At 34.8% G+C, this 23,694-nt stretch overlaps 1 protein-coding gene across 2 annotated transcripts in view; it reads left to right on the top strand.

Moving 5' to 3' along the window:
* pld1b (phospholipase D1b) overlaps nucleotides 1-23,355 on the top strand; it is a 74,905-nt gene extending 51,550 nt beyond the window's left edge. For both annotated transcript variants that reach the window (XM_021470348.3, XM_021470349.3), the window contains exons 20-26: nucleotides 1,555-1,643; nucleotides 1,881-1,994; nucleotides 2,886-2,935; nucleotides 17,391-17,525; nucleotides 19,274-19,427; nucleotides 19,520-19,637; nucleotides 22,012-23,355. In XM_021470348.3, the coding sequence (XP_021326023.1) occupies nucleotides 1,555-1,643; nucleotides 1,881-1,994; nucleotides 2,886-2,935; nucleotides 17,391-17,525; nucleotides 19,274-19,427; nucleotides 19,520-19,637; nucleotides 22,012-22,236 (885 nt within the window). In that variant the 3' untranslated portion in view covers nucleotides 22,237-23,355. The remainder of the gene's footprint in view (nucleotides 1-1,554; nucleotides 1,644-1,880; nucleotides 1,995-2,885; nucleotides 2,936-17,390; nucleotides 17,526-19,273; nucleotides 19,428-19,519; nucleotides 19,638-22,011) is intronic.
* Nucleotides 23,356-23,694: the final 339 nt, after the last annotated feature.

Raw genomic sequence — 23,694 nt, 5'->3', positions numbered from 1 at the left:
TTTTAAAAGTTAACAAAATGTTTTTTTACCAATATTTTAGTCTTTGTTTACTAAAATAACCTTGATAACCACCAAATAATGCACACCAAAGGGGATGATGCTCCTCCGATATGCAATACTTTCTAGTAATTCAGTGGACAGCTGTCAGTTATTCTTCTTATACCTTGAATACCACACCGAAAGATTGCTCAGATGTTAAATTTTAAGACTAATTTGTCAAGTTTTTGCCCTCTCGTGTGTCATACTAGTTTCTTAAATTTCCTCCAAAGACTGTTTTGTTTTAATTAGGTTTCTGACATTTGCAGGCTGTGAAATACAACTCAAAACCTGGGTCTTCTTTAGCTATTTTTTTTTAGATTTGCACACATTAAAATGTTCATCAGACAACAGAATCAAGGATTCAATAGCACTGTAGTATAAAAAAATTATTAGTATATACAGTTGATTAGCTCCCAGTATTATGTTTCTCCAATTTCTGTTTAACGAAGAGTTTTTTTCAACACATTTTAAATGTATTTATTTTAATATCTCATTTCTAATAACTGATTTCTTTCATCTTTGCCATGATGTCAGTACATACAATTTTACTAGGTATTTTTCAGGATACTAGTATTCAGCTTAAATTTAAAGGCTTAATTAATTTAGTCAAAGTTAGTGTAATTAGGCAAACCATTATATAACGATAAACAATAATATAACAACAAACGTATAAAAATATTGCTTAAAGGAGGTAATAATATTGAAAATATTATAAAACTGAAAATATATTAAAAACTGCTTTTATTCTAGCCGAAATAAAACAAATAAGACTTTCTCTAGAAGAAAAAATATTATAGTAAATACTGTGGAAAATTCCTTGCTCTGTTAAACATAATTGGGGGAAATATTTGAAAAATAAATAAAAATTTGAAGTTTTTCGAAGAAATGAAGTTTGCCTTCAACTGCATATTAGAGACAAATAACTTTGTGAAAGAGTTAACGTAAGCCATGTAGGGAGACAGGTGCCAATTTATTTTGGGTTTACCCCCTTTTAAGTTTTCTCCTGTTTTGGGTTTAGTCAGAGAGTGAGGTAAGACCATTGTCAATGATTTGAGTTTATTTATTTATTTTTTTTGTCATAGGACTTATTATCTATGTAGGAAGCTTTTGTTTTGTTTCCTATTTTGGCAGTACCCTCTCCTGATGATTTTGGCTAAGCAAGTTTTCATTGAAGTATTTCTTTTTTTTTCCGTTGGAAATGTAAAAATTTTTTTTTTAAAAGACTGACTCTGTTAAACAGTGAATAAAAGACAATTTTTCTTTTGAAATCTTTTCCATTATATCTTAAGTGAAAGTATGCTGGGATAGAGAAAAAAGACAGTCTGCACGTTATTAAACATTGATTTATTATTATTATTATTATTATTATTATTATTATTCATTTGAACAAATAAAATTTAATATTTAACTTATTTTTTTGTTGTGTTACATTTTCTCCTAGAAAGGAGGTAAATGTAACTATAAATATGTTGTATAGCAGCCTTTCAGTGGATTAATATTTGATTTCTCTTTCAGAATCAGTTCTTCATAAGCTGCGCAGACAGCAAAGTCGTTCACAATAGAATTGGAGACGCCATTGCCAAGAGGATCATAAAAGCCTACCGGTGACTTTCTGCCTCTTAATAATTATCTTTTGTAAAATCCACACACCTCTGATATACAGATTCTTTAATCTAGCATTTGTAAATCAATAGGAGATAGAGACAAGAGTTTGTTTAAAGACAAATAGGAGTAGCTAAACATTAATGTATGAATAGATGGATTGTGTAAGGTCATATTTGCACAAATGTCTATCATATTAATGTATAATCTTGTGTTCTGTGTGTGTGTGTGGTTGGCAGGGATGGTAAAAAGTACCGTGTGTATGTGGTGACGCCGCTGCTGCCTGGGTTTGAGGGTGACATTAACACTGGAGGAGGCAGCGCCATACAGGCTGTCATGCACTTCAATTACAGGTAATGTAAAATAGGGGATAGTTTGTCACAAAATTAACATGCACTCTGTTGTTTGATTCCCTCAAGTTCCCTCAAGGTTCCCTCAAGTTCCAATCAACTTATTCTGATCTGTACTCATGCAAATATTTCAATAATTATATAATTTTGTAAATGAATAAAAACTATTGTTACATGAGTTTAATGTTTGTCTTCTCTAAATCAGGCTAAAAATATTTCATGTACAGTACAAACTATAAAGCTTGATATAAACTTTTAGCTTATATAAAATTTTTATTTTGATGCTTGAAAACCCCTTTTATATTTGAAGCATAAACTGCCTCAGAAGTTTAAAGAAATATAATAAAACATTCAAGCAAAGGATGTATTCAATTTATTCAATTTGCTACAAATTTGTTAGCTTTCTGTTTCTCATCAGTGTTAAATAATAATATGGGTTACTCTTTATTTTAAAGAGACAAAGTTACAGTGTAATTGTTAATTTAAATAATAATATTAATCACATGTCCTTGCTATGTGGTTTTGGGTTAGAATGTGGGTAAGGCTTGGAGTTAGTTACATGTAATTATGCATAATCCATTGTAATTACTATAGTAAGTTCATGGCACGTGTTTAACTACGTCACCTCAAAGTAAAGTGTTACCATAATATGTTTTACATACTGAATCTTATTATGTTTATGGAAACATTTGCTGTATTTTGTTGTAATTGACCATAGAATAACACAAAGGTGATGGCTGGTGCATTGGTAATACAGAGAACAGCATATTCCTTATTCCAAAACAAACGTTTACATTATTATCATTTAAATAAAATGCTGATTTGGAGGAAATTTTCTTTTTATTGTTCCCCTTATATTTGTATGTCATATTTACTACTGTCGTCTTTGTGCAGGACCATGATCAGAGGAGACTGCTCTATAATCTCACAGCTGAAGAAAGAGAGTGAGTACAGACACCTTTAAATATCCAGATAATATCCCGACAATATGCCATCTGTAGTTCTGATTGAAGATCTGGTATATACACACAAACCAAATGATCTTTTCTGAGGTTTCTGTGTTGTTTTTGTGGTCAACTATGCAGTTACTATCAAAAACCATGTGGTTTAAGAAAAGTGGCTTTGTTGAGTTATTTGACGGATTTCTGTCTTAAAGGAGAGGCTCAAACTGGCAAGAGCAAGAAAACGTGTATTTCCTGAAGCGCTAACCTTTTACCCATATAGATTTCAGATTTTCAGTCTGTAAAATAATAGATCACTACATCTGTCTGTTATGCTTTTTGTATGACTGGCTGATATGGTAATAATATGATAATTAAATATATATATATTTATTAGTCAATATAAATTTTTATTATGGAATATATCTTAAATCTTTATTTCTTTTAAGTTAAATGGCATATTTTTGCTCCTGAGTTAAGGTTTTAGAAATCAAACTATTGTTTATTAAAATAATCTTTTATTGTAAAAATAAAATATGACAAACACGTCAACCAGTTGAGTATTTCACATATCACAGGTGCAGTGTTTATAATAATAAATATTTATGAACGTTGTATTGAGTACAATCGTTTGGGAGACTTTTACCCTTAAAAACCTTAACATAGGCATACATTGTAGCTCATGCATGTTCCAACAGGTAATGATATGAAATTATGAAGTCTTTGTTGCACAAATCCTATAAGCCTCTCATCAGTTACAGTTATTATATTCCATAACTGATTTAAATTAATAACATAATAGAACTGATATGTGTATATACTCCAATCCTACTACAGAACCATGGTGCAGTTACTGACGCTACAGTAAATCCATGGTAAACACGTGAAAAAGAGTAGTTTATAATAGTTTGATTTCTAAAACTTTTACAAAGCAAAAAAATCTACCTTTAAACAGATTTATTGTGGTAATTATGAATATGAACTACAGATACAAACATTTAATATGACCCAGTCCAAGCTACAATTTTTTATTATGAAACAATTAAGTATTTTAAGAGCCTGGATGGATCTAAACCTGTTAAAAGGCCATAAATCCCCCAATCTCATCATGGGGAAATGAAAACAAAACCTTTGTTGCGGCACATTTAAAACTGACGACCCATGTCTCCGAACAATTCTTCTACTACTTGTTTGAATTACGGTTGGCAACACAACGTAGCGTCTCCCTGAAAACTGTAACAGGTATAAGGAGTCTTCAAAGCTATATCATGTATATTAAAGAAGTTGCATCTCGTTCACTATAGAGCGTGCTGATTGGATCGAGCCAAAACTCAATGATGTCACTTTGTACCGGCCGGTACAGACAGCCAATCGCTGGAATTTACACAATGATCTCATCACAGCTTCAAAATTTCTTTTCAAACCCGAAGAACAAATTTGCTCTTAACAACACAAAAACAACCAATTTCAATTAATTTTTTTGAGAAGTACAGTATATGTGTTTTTAGCAATGTGGGACATATATATGACTTTTAACATCTCAGAATTGTGTTTTGGTGTTTTGTGACCCTTTAAAGAGAGGATCCTTTAGCATAGAGCTTATATGAAGCTTTAAAACAGTCAGCAGAAGTAAGAGGACAAAAATTGATAATATTATAATTATTACCCTACAAAAAAATCCAGCTTAAACCAGCCAAGGATGGTTGGCTGGTTTTAGCTGGTCGACCAGCCTAGTTTTAGAGGGTTTTTGGCCATTTTGGTCTTAGCTGGTCAGGCTGAGAGATGACCAGCTAAAACCAGCTTGACCAGTCTAGCCAGGCTGGAAGTCCAGCCAAAACCAGCTATGTCCAGCTTTAACCAAGCTGGTCAAGCTGGTTTTAGCTGGATTTAGCTGGTCATTTTCCAGCCTGACCAGCTAAGACCAGGCTGGAAATGGCTGGAAACCAGCCTGGAAATGGCCAAAACCCCTCTAAAACCAGGCTGGTCAACCAGCTAAAACCAGCAAACCAGCCTAGGCTGGTTTAAGCTGGACTTTTCAGCAGGGTATTTATTAGTAGTAATAGTAGAAGTAGTTTTTAGATAATAATAATAATTATTATTATTATTATTATTATTATTGTTATTATTATTTTCAGTCAGTTATACCCGCAGAAGGGTAACAAATCCACAAACCAGCTGAAACGTCACCCGTTTTGGAGCAGTAAAACACAACAGCGCCCTCTTGTGGTTGTTGATTCATAAAAAAAACTCCAGTTTGTCAGAGGTTTGTTGTGAAAAACCTCGTGAAGATGTGCGTTTCATCAGACAGACGCGCTGCTGCAGTGTGAGTGTGTGGTGAAGGAGAACCGTCACTTTGCACTCATTGACCTGCTGTGACAGAGGAAAGAGTGAAGTTTCTCTTGGTGTCTGAATTATCCAGCATGTTGTTGGTGTTCAGTTGCAGCTTCACTGGATCCCGCTGTGTCACGAATGCAGATACAGATACATATCGCTGTCCACTGGAAATGCAGAAGCTCGGATAATGGTGTGTTGTTGTTGGTTTGGCGAGGTTATTAATGCAGCTGCAGTTTATGTACTGTGCAACAACACAAGCACATGGATGTGAAATATCAATGCAGAAATATGTATTTAATATGCAGTGCCAAATGAAAGCTTGAGGATCATTTTCAGAATCTGTGAAAATGTGAGTATTTTAAAGAAAAAAAATGAGATCTTACCAAATTTGTGATAATTTTACTTTAATTTAATCCTGAGTAAGATGTTTTACATTAAATGTGTTCACATATAGATCGCAAGACAAAAGCTGAAATTGTTGAAGTAACCTGCTGGAAAAGTTTGTGTTTGGTTACCTAGATGGTTTACAACCATTTGTTTTTGTTCTTTGTGTTGGTTGTTTATGAGTTTCTTGTTTGTTCTAAACAGCTAACTGCTGTTCTTCAAAAAATTACTCAATGACTCCTATACATTCTTCAGTTTTCCAGCATCTTATTTGATTATATTATCGGAAGATCCGTCTTTTTAAACTGAGGACAATTCAGGGACTCAAAAACAGCAATTAAAAAGGTTCACACACTCCCTGATGCTCCAGCTGTGTTATTGTTACAACCGGCTCAAAAGTGCAACATTAGAGAGACAATACGGACCAGGTAAATTTAAAAGAGAAATGATTTATTATCAAAAACATAACTAACAAAAATATTTAAAGCAATCAAAGTCAGTATAGATGGAAGTCAGAAGTGAATAGCATGTGTATGGTAGTGAACTGAGCTCATGATCCAAAAAAAAACTAAAATAAATCAAAAACGCCATGCAGGGACGTCCGGCTAATCGAGCTCCCTCTCAGAAAGAATGCCGGACTATTTACTCTGTAGGCACCACACAATGGGTCTCAGGTGAGATGACCCACCGACCAATCTGCAATCATGCAGGCTCTGCAAATCACAAAGACTCAAACAACAAACAGGTCTCACATGGGACCTAACAGTTATCTTTTGCACAAAAAATATTTTACTGTGGATAGTACTCACATTTTGCTCTCTCTTATTGTGCTCAAATGATTCACATTTTCACTGTTTCTCCAAGGAGTTTTGAAACTTTCATTTGCCGCTGTATATCATTACCCCAATTTTGAAAAAAAAATCTGGCATACAAAAATAAAAATGTGATGTGTTAATGCTCCTAAATCTTTATTTAGTTAAGAGTAGGGCCAGATAGAATCTGTGGGCGTTTTTTTTCTTACTTCTGCCAGTGTGATCTCATGAGGAAACGTAACTATTTTACTTTTTGTCAGTTTAATGGCTAATTCATTAATTTCCCTTCAGTTTAGTCGGCCCATTTAGCTTATTCAATTCATCTTTAGCGCATGGCTTTGGACTGTGGGAAAAACCAGAGCACCTGGAGGAAACCCACTCGAACATGGGGAAAACATGCAAACTCCTCACAGAAATGCCACTGACCCACTGAGCAACCATGTCGCAACAGTTAAGTGGTTAACAGTTCATACGAGTCATACAAACATGTACAATTTTAAAAAGGAGGCTTGGCACCAAGCTCCCGTTCTAAACAATGATGTCAGTGAAGGATAAGTAAATTTTACTAAATTGTATATGACTGACATCGTACAAATTAAATCATAAAGTTACAAATTGCAGTGTTATCATGTTGATTTCTACACAGATTTTTTGTAAATAAAAAACTACATCTACAGCAGTTCTCCCATGTAATACACCCACTTAAAGACAGAAAATATTACTTTTCAAATTGTATTTTGCATAATTTATTAAATTATTTTATTCATGTATTTTTCATATTATTCAGTAATATTACTGAAATTAATATAAACACTGAATATGAGCAATTCCATGCAAATGTAAACCTTTCCATGAAAACAATTATTTTCACCAAAATAGCGAAACATTTTTGTTTAAGCAACACTTCAAAAATACTCCTAATAGTTTTTAAAAAAATGAGAAAATTTTGAAACAATTATATTTGATTTACCACGTTACACAGGTAACAAATGTACATCTGTCTCGTCTATAACGGAGCTTTTTCCTTATAAATACATTCATTCATTCATTCATTCATTTTCTTGTCAGCGTAGTCCCTTTATTAATCCGGGGTCGCCACAGCGGTATAACCGCCAACTTATCCAGCAAGTTTTTATGCAGCGGATGCCCTTCCAGCCACAACCCATCTCTGGGAAACATCCACACACACATTCACACACTACGGACAATTTAGCCTACCCAATACACCTGTACCGCATGTCTTTGGCCTGTGGGGGAAACCGGAGCACCCGGAGAAAACCCACGCGAAGGCAGGGAGAACATGCAAACTCCACACAGAAATGCCAACTGAGCTGAGGTTCGAACCAGCGACCCAGCAACCTTCTTGCTGTGAGGCGACAGCACTACCTACTGCGCCACTGCCTCGCCCCTTATAAATACAAAAATGTAAAAAATAAAATCAATTATTTTTGTTCATAAAATAAGTAATCTGACTAATGTTATTATGATTAGATGACTTAATTGAAGGCAATGAATAGTGCAGTTCCTCAGCATCTTCAGTTGAAGTCAAAATTATTAGCCCCCTTTGAATTTCTCTCTTTTTTTTTTGATATTTACCAAATGATGTTTAACAAAGCAAGGAAATTTTCACAGTATGTCTGATAATATTTTTTTCTTCTGAAGAAAGTTTTATTTGTTTTATTTCGACTAGAATAAAAGCGGTTATTAATTTTTTAAGCACCATTTTAAGGACAAAATTTTTAGCCCTTTTAGGCTATTTTTTTTGATAGTCTACAGAACAAACCATTGTCGTACAACAACTTGCCTAATTATCCTAACCTGCCTAGTTAATCTAATTAACCTAGTTAATATAAAATAGTTAATAATCTAGTTGATTTAATTACTCATTATTAATAACTCTTTTATTTTTATCTTTGCCATGATGACAGTAAATAATATTTGACTAGATATTTTTCAAGACACTTCTATACTTGTCTTGAAAAATATCTAGTCAAATATTAGTAACTATCATTATGCAAAGATACAATAAATCAGTTATTAGACATGAGTTATTAAAACTATTATGTTTAGAAATGTTTTGAAAAAAATCTGCTCTGTTCTGTTCTGTTCTGTTCTGTGAAACAGAAAACAGGGGAAAAAAAATATTCAGGCGGCTAATAATTCTGACTTCATCTGTATATTAACCCGTTGGTCTTCAAGTAACTTAACCCAAAGTACTGTCTGTGAGACACTACTTTATAATAAAGGATATGACCTCCCCCGGAGATCATCCAAATGGTTTTGTTGGGTCACAACTCTTGAATACCTGTAGGCCATTTGGTTCACACCTCTTCAGATGCAGATACTTATTTGCATATTGAACAAGCCATACAATCTATCAATAGTGAGCCAACTCATGATTTTGATTAGCTTTGTTTGTTTTAGGTTGTGCAGAAGGGTTGTGCTCGCAGACGTTTTTGGTCACATATATATGAATATTTTTTTTTTTCATTCAAAAATATTCGAGTGACACGTCTTGTGTACTCTATAGGCTGCGTCCAAAATCCCTTACTACTCAGTAGGTACTGCATTTGAATTTAAATACACAGCTATAGTCTTTGCCGAGGTCCACACAGACCGAACCAAGTGTTTTAAAATGAGACGATCTAGCCTACAGAGGACAGATCTTGTCTTGCAGCAATCATAACAGTTGCACATAATAAGCGGTAATAAAATTTGTAATTACTTTTTATCAAAGTGATTTTAAAACTTTATTAAGTGATCTGAAGGCAAAAAAGAAAAAGCTGGAAATATTTCCTTTGGTCCATACATGTACACATAAAAATGTCTGTAAAATAACTTTTTTAGAAAGACATTTCATATTCTTTCTGTTAACATGTTTAGATATGCAAATCAAGTAAAACTTACAAAACGTTTGAAGTTTTCTTTTAAAAACATCTTGCTGTTATCAGCGCGCAATAAATCTCGAGATGTTCGAGGGCAAGGGTCCACCGGTTGGATCCTTCATTACCTGGAAATGAAGGACACATTTTGAGGTTGCATTTAATTTTTAAAAAATATTTTTTGAGACAGTGTTCGCAGCGCCCTTCAAATGCATTCTTTGGAGGATACAGCCTCTGAAATTAGTCACAGCTATTGATATTTTCACCAATTTCTTCGGTTTTGATTTGGTTTGATTTTTGACTTGTAGGCTGTGAAATAACTGAAATCATATGTCTGCTTTGTAAGTCCTTTACCAGCCCATTTTCACCATTTTTCATGTAAATCAGGATATTTCACTTCTATGTCTTGTTAGTGTTGCAGTTCCTTTTGTCATAGAAAGCAGCTCACAGTGACGGGCACAGAATATCTGCACTATGACAAAGACTATAGAATACACAAGTCGTGTCCCTCGTATTTGAATGGGGAAAAGTGTAACAGTCAATATGTAAATAAAGCCCCGCCTACTAGTACAGGATCCAATCATTGATTGTTATAGACTGATAAATCTCCGGGGGAGAAACTTGAACCAGATGTGTGTTTTTACAACAGTTTGTTGGTCAACATGCACACTGAAATAGAAGCAAATATTTGCTTCCCAGACGTCAGAAATACATCCACATAAAGCTTAAAATCTGTACTTTTACATAAATCAAGATCACTTGAAAACTATTTTTTTGGTTTTGTAATCAGTATGAAATTAACGTGAGGTACATTCCTTCCTGTCAAACGCACATAACATGACAGAAAATACTCAAACGCCCGCAAACTCGTAAACAAAGAGTCACTTTCATTTCTGGAGGAGATTCGCCATCAAGACCAAGTTGTGAATTACTTCAGAAGACCAGTGCAATCAGACAAAGCTTTATTCAGAGGATGATAACAAGTAGAATATATAAATTGGTGAGGTTGGTGTCAAGATCTTGTTTCTTTCGAGTGTGCATGCGCATTAGCTTGGGCTACCTGAAAATATGCCAATTTTGTTTGATTCAAACGTTTAGAAATGAAACTTATGAGACAGTTGTTGTTTAAGCTTATTGGTGGTTTAAAGGCGCGGCGCAATACTTGTTTGCTAGTTTCAGCTTGGCGCAAGAGTCGTTTTGAGGTGTTGCGCCACACTCTTTAAATAGCAAATGCATTTGCGCTCATATGTGCGCTCATAGGCGTTCTGGTCTAAATAGGAAGGCGTTCTGAGGCGCACTGCTGGCGCGTTGCTATTTTGAGAAACTATTATAGATTTTTCATTTGACCAAAACAAACCCAGTCTAAACTCCAGCGCAGAGTTGCGCCTTGCTTACACACTGCTTTATAGCCTACACACAAGATGTAGACCAATATGCAAATATCTTTACATATGAAAAAATTAAAATATTTAGGATAGACCTATATATAGGATATAATAAGAATATATATAGGATATGAATATAACGGATTAAAATATTACAAAACATATTATTTTCTAGCCTACATAAATATGAAAAACCACTGCTTTTATGTCTTCTTCATCTCGGGAGGCTTTTTCAGTTCATTTATAACTATTTGCTTTTGTATAATGTTATTATTATTATCAGTATTATTTGTTATATCCATATTTATTTTTGTTTTAATAAAAACAAGCTTAGATTTTCCTACCTGTAGGTTTAAAACCATATGGGGCACAGCATGTGTTTTAGGATATAACTTTTTTGAGCACACCTCGTTATTATTGTTCATTTATTCGTTTGCTGGAAATTAGAAATAAATTTAGAAATAGTTTTGAAACAAATCCTTGCGCTTAACAAACGAAATTAATTATTTATAGGCTAATTGATGTCTGTGCGTAAAGGTTTCCCTATCCAAGAGCGAAAGTGAAAGTAGATCGATTATCTCTCATTCTCACGCGGTAGATGCTCTGTTTAATAGTTTTCTGTTAAAAAACTGTTAACTGCTTGCTTGTGAAATGCTCAGTTTTTCCACTTCCACTTACTTTGCGTCCTGTAAATAGCAAATTCGCTTATGGCGCGACGCAGCTGGCTCTTAAAGGGAATGGGAGATGAGACTCTGATTGGTTTATTCTCAAAACACACTTATAACTCATTAAGAAAATAAACTCAACCCTTTTAGACCATGCGCCATGGCGCAAAGCGGATTTTCCCGTCCTTAAATTAGCGAAAATGCATTCTGACACGCCCTGAAAGCGTTTGCGCATGGACTGTCAAAATAGAGCCCCATAAATTAATGAAATATTATAGTTTACTGTAAAATTGTACTTTTGTTTTATGGTTTGTAGCTTATATTGTTTATGGTAAAATACTGGCACACATTGTTAATTTCCTGTAGATTAACTTATTAGCAGCAGTTTGCCAGTAGCTTACTGTAATCAATTACAGCAAAAATACTGTATTTGCATTTACAACACCATTTATCTTGCTGTATATGCATTAATAGTATATCTTTACTGTTAGATATACAGTAATTTTCACAATGGAACTTTAAAATACAGTAACATACCGCATAACTCAAATACTGTTCATATTACAGTTAAATACTGTGTCTTTTACAAAAAATCATAAACAGTGCAGCTGCTGTTTTTTTACTGTACATTTTGCAGATTTTTTTTAGAGTGTGTGTGCATGTGTCATCTGTTATTCTAAAGTGACACTTTACAACAAAAACATCAGTGGATAAAGTTTTAGAGGAAGGAAGCGTTTCCTCTCCCTCCATTGATCTCCTAAAGTAGCATGAAAGACAAAAGCAAATGGATTGAACTGCTGCAAATGGACACTTGTTACAGAGCAAACAACTAAGTCACTCAGAGATAGTAGTATTCAAGTCAAAATGTACACCATGTGGCTTTAAATATGTTGAGATTTTCAGATTGAGCTCAGTTATGTTAAAGCTGAACCTAAATTCAGTTAATTGACGCTATCATTGTTGCAACGCTTATCATTGCTTTAACTGTTGCTTCAAAAACAGTGTAAAGTGCATTTTAAAAGGCGCAGGAAATTATTTGCAGTTATTCTAACCAATATAATTATTTTTCAGTTATTTTTCAGTTCATATAATAGTTTGGTCACACTTTACTATAGGGTTTCATTAGTTAATATTAGCTAATGTATTTACTAACTAGTTATGAATCAGACCCATTGCCAGCCTATTAAAAGGCCTATTTTTTTCTCAAAAAGTGGACCTTTTTAAAGTTATATGCCTCAAACGATAAAATTCAAATAATGTTAGTGACGTTTTAAGCACTAATTTTTGCTGGATTAGCTTGTAAATACTTCCTACATTTTTGTCAAAGTGCTATTTCTATTTCTTGTTAACAAAAATATAAGTTTATTTAAAAATGTGCAATTAAACTAAAAGTTATTACAGTTTTATTTATAATGTAATGAGATTAGAATTTTAGAAATATGAAAAAATATGTTTTTAAATGCTAATTTATTATCATACATCATTAAAAAAACATAAAAACAAGCAAACAAACAAGCAAAATAATTGGTAATCTGTTTAAAAAGTGTCAAACTGTAGCCTATAAGGTATAATAACAAACTGGCCAGCTCATTTCCCTTCGTCAGAATTTGTCGATTTAAATAATAAAATGCTTTTTTATTGGTTATTTTATTGGTTATTCTTCTTAAATTCTTCTTCTATTGGTTACCTTCACAATTTATGAGGGTATAATGTCCAAAATGGGACAAATTAGCTCATATAGGAGCCAAATTCTGGACTTCATCAGAAGGGGGTGGGTCTGTCGAACCACCCAAACCCCCACTGGCTACGGGCCTGTGAACGATATCTGTACAGCATTTATTAATCACAGTTCAACATTTACTAATGCAATATTAACATCCAAATTCCTGCTTGTTCAGATGAATGCACCACAAGTTAATATGAACTTACCATGAACAAATACTGTAATAAGTGTATTATTCATTAATTGTTTTTGTTATTAAATGCATTAACTATTAATACTAATACGACCTTATTGAAAAGAGTTACCAACATGTTAGTATTCATGCTGTTGATTTGTTAAAGTGTGAATGGTTTTGCATATGCTTTTAATCTAAAAAATGATAAATGTTGCTCATTTTAAAATTGTTCCAAAACTTTTTTATTTTTATCACTTTTCAAATGTTTTTCCTTAAATTTCTGTATTGTGCTTTTATCTAATTATTTTATGATTATTAATAGTTTTTATTAATTACATTTTTGTTTTTTAGTACATAGTCAAACAGAATTAGAATGGCAAAGTCTTATTCGTTTTCTCAAATATGTGTATATTATATTATTCATTCATTTTTTCGGCTTAATTTCTTTATCAATTAGAGGTCGCCACAGCGGAATGAACCGCCATCTTATCCAGCATATGTTTTACGCAGCGGATGGCCTTCCAGCTCCAACTCATCACTGGGAAACACCCAAACAATTTAGCTTACCCAATTCACTTATAGTGCATGTCTTTGGACTTGTGGGGGCTGCCCTATATAGTATTTTTTTATTTAATGTTATTTATAGTTTTTTAGTTCTAATAATTTTAGTAAATCAAGTTTAACTAAGTGAACTAAAGCATTCTATAATATATTATTAATATAATAACATATAATATAATGTGGGTGGCATAGTGGCTCCCAGTACTGAGTTGCGGCTGGAAGGAGATCCGCTGTGAAACATGCTGGAATAGTTGGCGGTTCATTTTGCTGTGGTGACCCCTCATAAATAAGCAGGGGTGATAGCGTTCCGGCACCACGCCGGATTTCCGGCGTACTGTGGCTGCGGGGAAAAAAAAAATCAGGTTCACGGATATTGATCTGTCATTTCTCTAGATTCACAGAATTCACTCACTGCTGAAAGCGCCGGATTGGTTTTTATTAAGTGCCATTTTGTGTGCTCGTGAATCATCTTTTGAGTGTAGACGCCATGTAAATAAAAGATTAATTGTGTAATTTAGAGAGCTTTATAAATAAAACGGATCTTTGTGAGATCTCTATGAACTAAGATTAGTGACGCTTTTTAGTGATAATAAGAGGAGCGTGCTTTGCACTTTCCAGGCTATAATCCATTCAGAATTTGTATGAAACTTTCGTTTTCGGCACATATACGCTGATATGTTTTGGGAATGACATCTGCATATTTACGCTGGGTTTATTCTCGAAATAACGGTGAAGCAATAGACGGGACAAAAATATATTTCCCCCTTCTCCTTAAACAACTTAGTGTTTCAGCTATGAAATAGTTCAGTTTTGTATGTAGCCTAATGGCAAAGTGTTTATATTTAGTTTCGTTTTTTATTCAGCTTATTTAGAAAAACGTTTGGAGCATTTTATATTCGTTAAAAATATTTTTTTTTAACGAACAGCGCCCAGCGGAAGACCATCATTGTCTGTTTGATCAGTTTGCCTTCTCAGATCATCACGACTTGCCTAAAATAAAAGATATAAAACAGTTAAAGTATAAAACAATGGTAGCTTAAACGTTAAAGAATGTGTGCTATTAGGCGCATAGTTTGCTTATAAAAAGCTTGCAGGACATCGAGGCGCCAGAGCAATCACTTGCATTTTTTCAGTGGGAGCAATTTAAAGTTATCCGTCATTTTTGCTCACAAAGTACGAGTAATACATCAAAAAACGTTACAGCGTTTTTATAAAATAAAGAAAACCAAAATGATGCGCTTTCTGTCGTCTGGTTTTTGAACAGGAGCGCTTAACAAAATGAAGCAAAATGTATATGCCTCACAGACATAATAAATATATTTATAGAAAGCTTTAAATTATTACTTAACGAAATAAAACAAATCGACAGAAATACACAACTCCTCCACGGCTCCAATTGCGTTTTGAGATATCCTAGATAGACTTTCTGGCTCAAAGACATTTATGCATGTTTATTTCATTGCTGTATTCTGACAGATTTCGCAAGGGTTCAGCAATTCTACCTGTCAGCTGGTACCAGCCTCAGTTTTGCGACTTGACTCGTTAGGCGTCTGTGTCTGGATGACAGCGAGAGAGAGAGATGAGATCAGACCTCAGATTTGATGTGTGGCCGCACGTCTCAGTTACTTTATTGCAATTTTTAATATTGACTCATCTAAATTAACTTTTCATTTATTAAAAGCCGAAATATTGCCAGACAGACGAAGCAACTTTCGGTTTTTGAAGAGAGCGTCCTCAGTGATAAAAGACGCGCGCACACACTGGTTAGCCCACTCTTTTGTCGGCCTATTCTTCATTGATTTTTTTTTACATTAAACGCATAATAATCAATTGCAAAAAAAAGATAATTTATTATTAAACTGTGAGATGATGGTCGCGTGATTTTAAAAATCAGAGTATGCGTTGCGCATTTATGGCTATTGATCTTATCTACCCGGGACCCACACATAGTTGAACATCAAGTGTTGAAAATGAGTGTATAAACTAGTTGTGTTTCCTCCAACTGCTGCCACCATTGTCAGGCAAAGTTTGCAGATTGCCTCATTTACCTACGTCTTCAGGTTCTCTTTTTGCAAAATATAGCCAAACAGGCGCTTTTGCATTGCGTTTTGACACTTATCCGTCCGCCATTCTCTTTCTGTAAATTCGACTCCTCTTGTTCTCTTGATGTGATAAATGAAATATGACGCATTGTAGCTATGATCAGATGATAATTATAGTGCATGCTCTCATCTTAGGTAAATTATTTAGAATTATGTTTCCCATTTAATTCAAATAAATATTTAAATAATTTAAAAAAAAACAATACTTAAAAAAAAAAAAATGTGGGGACTGTGTCACGGTGAAAAAGTGATGTCACCGGTGTTGCGTCTTAACACCGGTATCACCGTCAACACCGTCTATCATGGCAAGCCTAACGTCCGGTTTTCCACTGAAGCTTATGACATTAATTAACACGAGCAAAACCATATTTAATCATTACGCGACTTTTAACCTAATTTATCGCGTCGCAAGTTAGTTTATTTGCTGAGCTGCTCCACGATGTTTTAATTTAAACGCATTTATTTTATGTATTCGTAGTCATACTACTGTACGTAATATAGTCATTTGACAGCACATGTCAGTCAAATTTATTGTGGCATGCTTATGTATGGGAGGGGTTACACTTATCTGTTGTACTGTATATTATTGCATCCTGGCAGTTCCTTTGTTCCCTACAATATGGACTTCTCTATGTTTTTAATTCATTCATTTATTTTATTATTTAACTTATTTTCATTTAAAGGTATTTTAAATAATATCCTTTAAAAAGTTATAATAAAATGCATGTTGAAAACTCATAACATATGCATGTAAGATAACAGGTGTCATTTGCCTAATGATTTCTAAATATTAAAGCAAAGAGACTTATAAGATTAATGTGCTTATAACGTGCTTATACTGACACCTACTGGCACATGTCACAAGATCACTGACACTGGCATGTGTCACTGACATTACTGGCATGTGTCTAAAAAGAGCCACTTGACAATAATGATGATCAGGGTTACACATCGGCTGTTAATATATTTGGGCCCAGGGGCCCACAAGTTATGTGTTAAAAGTGCGTTGCATACATAGTACCCCCACCCCTACTCACCTCAGGGGCAAGGAAAAAAAGTTCAGGCTCAGGAATTTTTTCCACTATCAGCCCTGAATAAGGCACTAAGCCGAAGGAAAATGAATGAATGATATAATTTAATATAACAATGTAATATCCTTTGAAATATATGATTCAATTCTCTCTGATGAAAGTGGTGTTCATTTAGACTTCATTTGCCATTAGTTATATGGAAAAGACCAGAAAAAAAGAGACATTTCTCAAAACGTCTTTTTCATGTTGTAAAAATGAAAAAAAAACTCATAGAGGACTGGAATGACACATGGTTCTGTGAATAATAAGACATTTCATCCTTTTCAACTGCGTAAACATCAAATGAAAGGGGAAGATGAATTCATAAAACCCCAAACTCATTTGCTCTCTCCGTGTGTCTGCAGTGGGTGATCAGTGGATAAATTACATCTCGTTTGGGGGTCTGCGGACCCACGCTGAGCTGGAGGGAAGACTGGTGACTGAACTCATATATGTGCACAGCAAGATGCTCATTGCAGACGACAACACCGTCATCATCGGTGAGTAAAAATAGACAGAAAAACACGGGGACTGAGTATCATTTGGGCACGTGCTAATAGGAGTAATGCAGCAGACATGAAAACGCTGCTGTCGTGTTTTGAGGGTAATATGAGGTAAAATAATATACGTTTTTGAAACGTATCAGAGGAAATGACATGAAGTGGCTCCCTCTTGTGTTGAGTTGTAGTAATGCAGTTTAAATGTTAAAGGGCACCAATGATGAAAATCAACTTTTGTAAGCTGTTAGGACAGAACTGTGTGTACAGTAGGTACAGTGTGTCCACAAGTCTCCCCCGAATTGATTGACAGGCGTCATGTTTCTATGATAACATGCATACACATGTCCACAGAAAATTTTTTTTGCAAATAAACTGTGGGATTAAAATATTTGTTCCAACTATCTGTTATATTTTTATAAATGTAAAATGTTTTACATGTTTGTATTAAAGACAGTAAACACGCAATGCAATTCGCTATGCAATTCTAAACCGCTATAAACATCACGGCTGCATGGTGTCAGTAAGCGCGCACATACTGTATGTGTGTACTGCAAATGGCATTTGTGTGAGACTCATCATTTCATCCGAGTCTGTCTCTGTGCTATTTATCTGACTTAAAGCATGGTGAGAAGCAGACACGCACTTGGAAAGGTGGAAAGGGAAAAGCAGCTCATTTTCATTTAGGCTATTTTTCCAAGCTACAAAAACAGCTACAGTATACTCAGACACAATGTAAAAGGTAAAATAGGTGCCCTTTAGTGGGTAAAAATGTGGCAAAAATGAGTATAGTTAGCATTGTCATCATCATCAATAAATGGTTATGCATTTTCCATAGAGCTATTGTTATAAACTGCTGTGTTGTTACAATGTAGGGCATAATTCAACAAATTAAAGCTCTTATAAATAAATAAAAAAGAATATATATATATATATATATATATATATATATATATATATATATATATATATATATATATATATATATAATAGCTTTATATGAAGATAAGTGTCCAAAAATATAATAATCACTCTCGCTCTATTATTTATTATTAAGGCTTGTTTCCTTATGTTTGCTATGTGACACGATCCCCAGCTATCTAACTTCCAGAGATCGCTTGTAAACAATCACATGAACTACAAATCCACCATTTTATGGAGTACAGATCCCAGTCATGCAACACACACACTTACCTGCTCCAAGTCACCATTGATTAAACACTCACACAGCTGAAGCTGCTCAGACTGATTACTTGGACTGTAAGAACAGCACTTCTTGTCTACTGTACACTTATGCCGCGGTCACACTAGAGTTTGAGCATGCTAAATTCTTTAGTTCATCATTGCGAAAAGGGGCGGGATTAAACAAGATAATTAGACATTTAAAAAAGTGAGCGATTGATTCAAACTTCAAATTTCTGTACAGAGAGGTCATGTTTTATTCTTCGATTGGTCTGACGCAGTCACACAGGCCAGAGTTCACCAAGCTTGAACTTTGCATCACAGCGAACTGCGACGTGCATATGAATGGAAGTCTATGGGGAGAAAAGTGCAGTATGACCTCAGCTCCACCTGTAGGTTTCAAACAAGCCTGAAGGACTCAATTAGTTTTATCAGCGGTGTTTAATTAACTAATGTGTTTCATAGTAATGAAAATATCTTTGTCTATTTTTAACTATTTATGTCTAACACTTAATTGACAAATTCTATGTACACATTTATCATGTTATTATCTTTATTTTATTCATCAGGTTCTGCAAATATTAATGACCGGAGCATGCTGGGTAAGAGAGACAGCGAGGTGGCCGTCATTTATGAGGATATTCACACTGTGAAGTCAGTCATGGATGGTCAGGAGTATCAGGCTGGTCCTTTTGGATTGAGTTTGCGGCTGGAGTGTTTCAGGTTCATGAGTCTATAAGTCTGTTTTTTTGCTTCAGTATTTTCAGACACAAGCAATTTAGGTTTAAACACATTTTCCTCTTTAAAATCATTAGGATGATTCTAGGCGCCAACACTGACCCCAGCATTGATGTGACGGATCCCATCAGTGACCAGTTTTACAAGGAGGTGTGGATGAGCACTGCTGCACGCAACGCCACCATCTACCAGAGGGTCAGTCATTCTGTTCATCTGTCTATATATATATATATATGGCTATCATCTGTAGGTCTGCTAGTTGAATTGTCTTTCTTTCGATATATCTGTCTGTCCACGTACAGTATCTGTCTGTCTGACTATCTGTCTATATAAAGTTTCTGTCTGTCTGTCTGTCTCTATACAGTTTCTGTCTGACCATATCTCTGTCTGTCTATTTACAGTATCTGTCTATACTGTATGTCTGTCTGTCTATATACAGTATCTGTCTATATATAAAATGTAAATATCTGTCTGTATGTCTGATTGTCTGTCTTAATACAATATCTGTATGTATGTCTCTCTGTCTGTCTGTCTGGCTGGCTATCTGTCTGACTATTTGTCTATATGTAATGTCTGTCTATATACATTATCTGTATGTCTGTCTATTTACAGTATCTGTCAATCTGTCTAAATACAGTGTATGTCTGTCTGTCTAAATATCTGTCTCTCTATAGAATATATGTCTGTCTGTGTGTGTGTCTATATACACTGTTTGTCTATGTGCAGTATAAATCTGTCCGTCCGTCCGTCCGTCCGTCCGTCTATCCATCCATCCATCCATCCATCCATCCATCCATCCATCCATCCATCCATCCATCCATCTATCTATCCATCTATCTATCTATCTATCTATCTATCTATCTATCTATCTATCTATCTATCTATCTATCTATCTATCTATCTATCTATCTATCTATCTATCTATCTATCTATCTATCTATCTATCTATCATCTATATGTCTGTCCATATACTGTATATATCTGTCTGTGTGTGTATATACATTGTCCAACTGTCTGTCTATATACAGGGTTCTTACGGGTGCTGGAAATCCTGGAAAATGCTTGATTTTTATTTTAGTGTTTTCAAGGTTAGAAAAGTGCTTGGATTTTAGACGAAGTGCTTGAACCTGCTTGAATTAGCAGGATTGAAATTGTGACTGTTTTGGTTGCATATGTGCACAATTTTGTCTATGTGACCTCAATATATATGTTTTAATTTTGTCTATGTGACCTACATATATAATATGTGATCCCAAATATATTTGCGAGCATTTGTGCGAGTGGATAAATTGTTGTCGTACGACCAGTTTTCATTGCAAAATGTTCACCGCATGCGCGCATTTATGGAGGTAATAAATGCCAAAACAATTTGAATTCGAATTGTGTTAAATTGAATTATTAACAATTGTAAGTTAATAATACTGATTATATCCTATTAGAAATGTCTTGAATTTGTATTTCTTAACTTGATTATCTGAAATTTAAGACAACTAAATTTTTAAAGTCAGATTTTTATAGACCAATTTTTAAACCTAAAACGACAATCCAATGACTGTAAAGAAAAAATAGCAATGCACATGAAATATCATGTACGACACCCAAACAAAATCTGACTGTAAGCTCATTTCTTGAGATATCAACTTTACGTAGAAAGAGACCAAACTTAAAAGCATTTTTTATTTATTTTTTATTCATTTTTGGGTAAACTTTCCCAATAAATCCAACATAATTAACCGTGGTTATTAGTTGCAGGAAAAGCATACAAATGTACCTTGAAAGTGCTTGAAAAGTGCTGGAATTTGTAGTTGGAAAATGTGTAAGAACCCTGTATATACAGTATCTGTCAGTCTGTCTACGTACAATGTATGTCTGTCTGTCTAAACATCTGTCTGTCTATAGAATATATGTCTGTCTGTGTGTCTATATACACTTTCTGTTTGTCTATGTGTAGTATCTATCTATCTGTCTATCTATCTATCTATCTATCTATCTATCTGTCTGTCTGTCTGTCTGTCTGTCTGTCTGTCTATCTATCTATCTATCTATCTATCTATCTATCTATCTATCTATCTATCTATCTGTCTGTCTGTCTGTCTGTCTGTCTGTCTGTCTGTCTGTCTGTCTGTCTGTCTGTCTGTCTGTCTGTCTGTCTGTCTGTCTGTCTGTCTGTCTAATCTGTCTGTCTGTCTGTCTGTCTGTCCATATACTGTATCTATCTGTCTGTGTGTCTATATACAGTGTCCAACTGTCTGTCCATCTAAATACAGTATCTGTCAGTCTATACCAGGGGTGTCAAACTCAGATCCTGGAGGGCCACAGCCCTGCACAGTTTAGTTCCAACCCTGTTTCAACACACTTACCTGCAGGTTTCAAACAAGCCTGAAGAACTCAATTAGTTTAATCAAGTGTGTTTGATAAGGGTTGGAACTGAACTGTGCAGAGCTCTGGTCCTTCAGGAACTGAGTTTGACACCTGTGATCTATACTATATATAGATCTGTCTGTCATTGACTTGAACGACTAATAAGTTGTCTTTCTCACTAGCATGTAAATTTCTCAATTTCCTTCAGGTATTCCGCTGTCTGCCGTCCAGTGATGTTCGGACTATCCTAGAGTTAGATAGCTTCCTTTCAAAGCCTGGTTTGGACAAGGAGGACCCTGCCCGCGCTCAAGAAGAGCTCAAGAAGATCAGAGGCTTCCTGGTCCAGTTTCCTCTTCAGTTCCTCAGCGAGCAGAACCTCCTGCCCCCCATCGGATCGAAAGAAGCCATGGTGCCCATGGAGGTGTGGGTGTGAGAGAACCAGCCCATATCACCAGGCTTCAAACAAACTGCAAATGCACCAAGAAATACTGTTTATTTATAACAAACATCTTGAGACCGAAGAGGGAGAGACTTCAGCCATCAGTTGTTTACCCACCTAAAATTCGTGACAGCAGACTGGTTTGTTTTGCCTCTGTTCTACACTTGATTGTTTGTATGTTCTAACACTATGCAACTTCAACTAATATTATGTTTATGAACTATCCTCATAAGTCCTTGAAAATGCTGATGCTTCTGTGACTCTTTGGTCCCTTGATTGGCTGCTTCAGGAAAAGGATCTTCTACATTGATTTCTTTTTCGGTATTATTGGACGGTTTTGCGCACTGGATATGTATTATTCTCTGTGTTTAAGTGCCAATTTTGTCTGCGTATCATTGATCTTTCCTCTCTGTGAAGTACAAACATTTCTCGTGTGCATTATTTTAAGCTAATTTATGGGTCTGTGATGGTGGACGACGTGGTCCATTAATTGTTGTTATCTTATGGTACAAATTGCCATGTTTTGGTGGCCTTATTTGTTTACTGTGCACTTAATGCTGGGTATGAACAGAAATCCACCAAAGCATTTGTCTCTTAAAAACAAATTACCTTTTATTATATGAGAATTCAAAATAGTATTCTGATTTATTCTGATTATTTGTCTATATTGTACAGTATACTGTAGAAACACGCTATGCCTGGAGCTCTAATAAAGTTTACTAATCTTTCTTGAGGAAAAGAACCTGTCCATCATCACACATTCCATGTAGATATGCTGAATGAGCTAAAACACTGTTGGGGATTGTACATGTCATGATTGCAGCATGTGTGTCTGGCATTATGAATATGCAACTAGTCATTTTGAAACAGTTGTGAGCCAAGCCTTCAAACGTCTGCACTGTTGACTGTGTGTCTGCACTTTTACAGTAGTTCCAGAACAGTTCTTCTCCGATGTTCTTTGCCCTCGTGTCTTTGTACCCAATTCGTCATTAATTGCGTTTTTTGCACAAGGTATGTATCGTCAAAAACACATGTGAGCTGTGTTGGGATGCTTGTGAAATATGTGAATCGATGTTATACAGATGATTAAACCATGATTTTCACACTACTGAATCGGTCTGTAGATGGATTTATTTGTTTATCTGTATACTTTTTTACAATGTCTGTCTATATCTATCTACTGTGTCTATCTTTCCATCCATCCATTAACCATTCTATCTATCTATCTATCTATCTATCTATCTATCTATCTATCTATCTATCTATCTATCTATCTATCTATCTATCTATCTATCTATCTATCTATCTGTCTGTCTGTCTGTCTGTCTGTCTGTCTGTCTGTCTGTCTGTCTGTCTGTCTGTCTGTGTCCCTCCCGTCTGTCTATTGCTTAATTTACAAATATTATTTACACATTTATATATTACATATTCATCACTATTTTACACAGGTGA

Source organism: Danio rerio, chromosome 24 (assembly GCF_049306965.1).
Source record: "Danio rerio strain Tuebingen ecotype United States chromosome 24, GRCz12tu, whole genome shotgun sequence".
Taxonomy (NCBI): Eukaryota; Metazoa; Chordata; class Actinopteri; order Cypriniformes; family Danionidae; genus Danio; species Danio rerio.
This window is presented reverse-complemented; position numbering and strand designations above follow the sequence as displayed.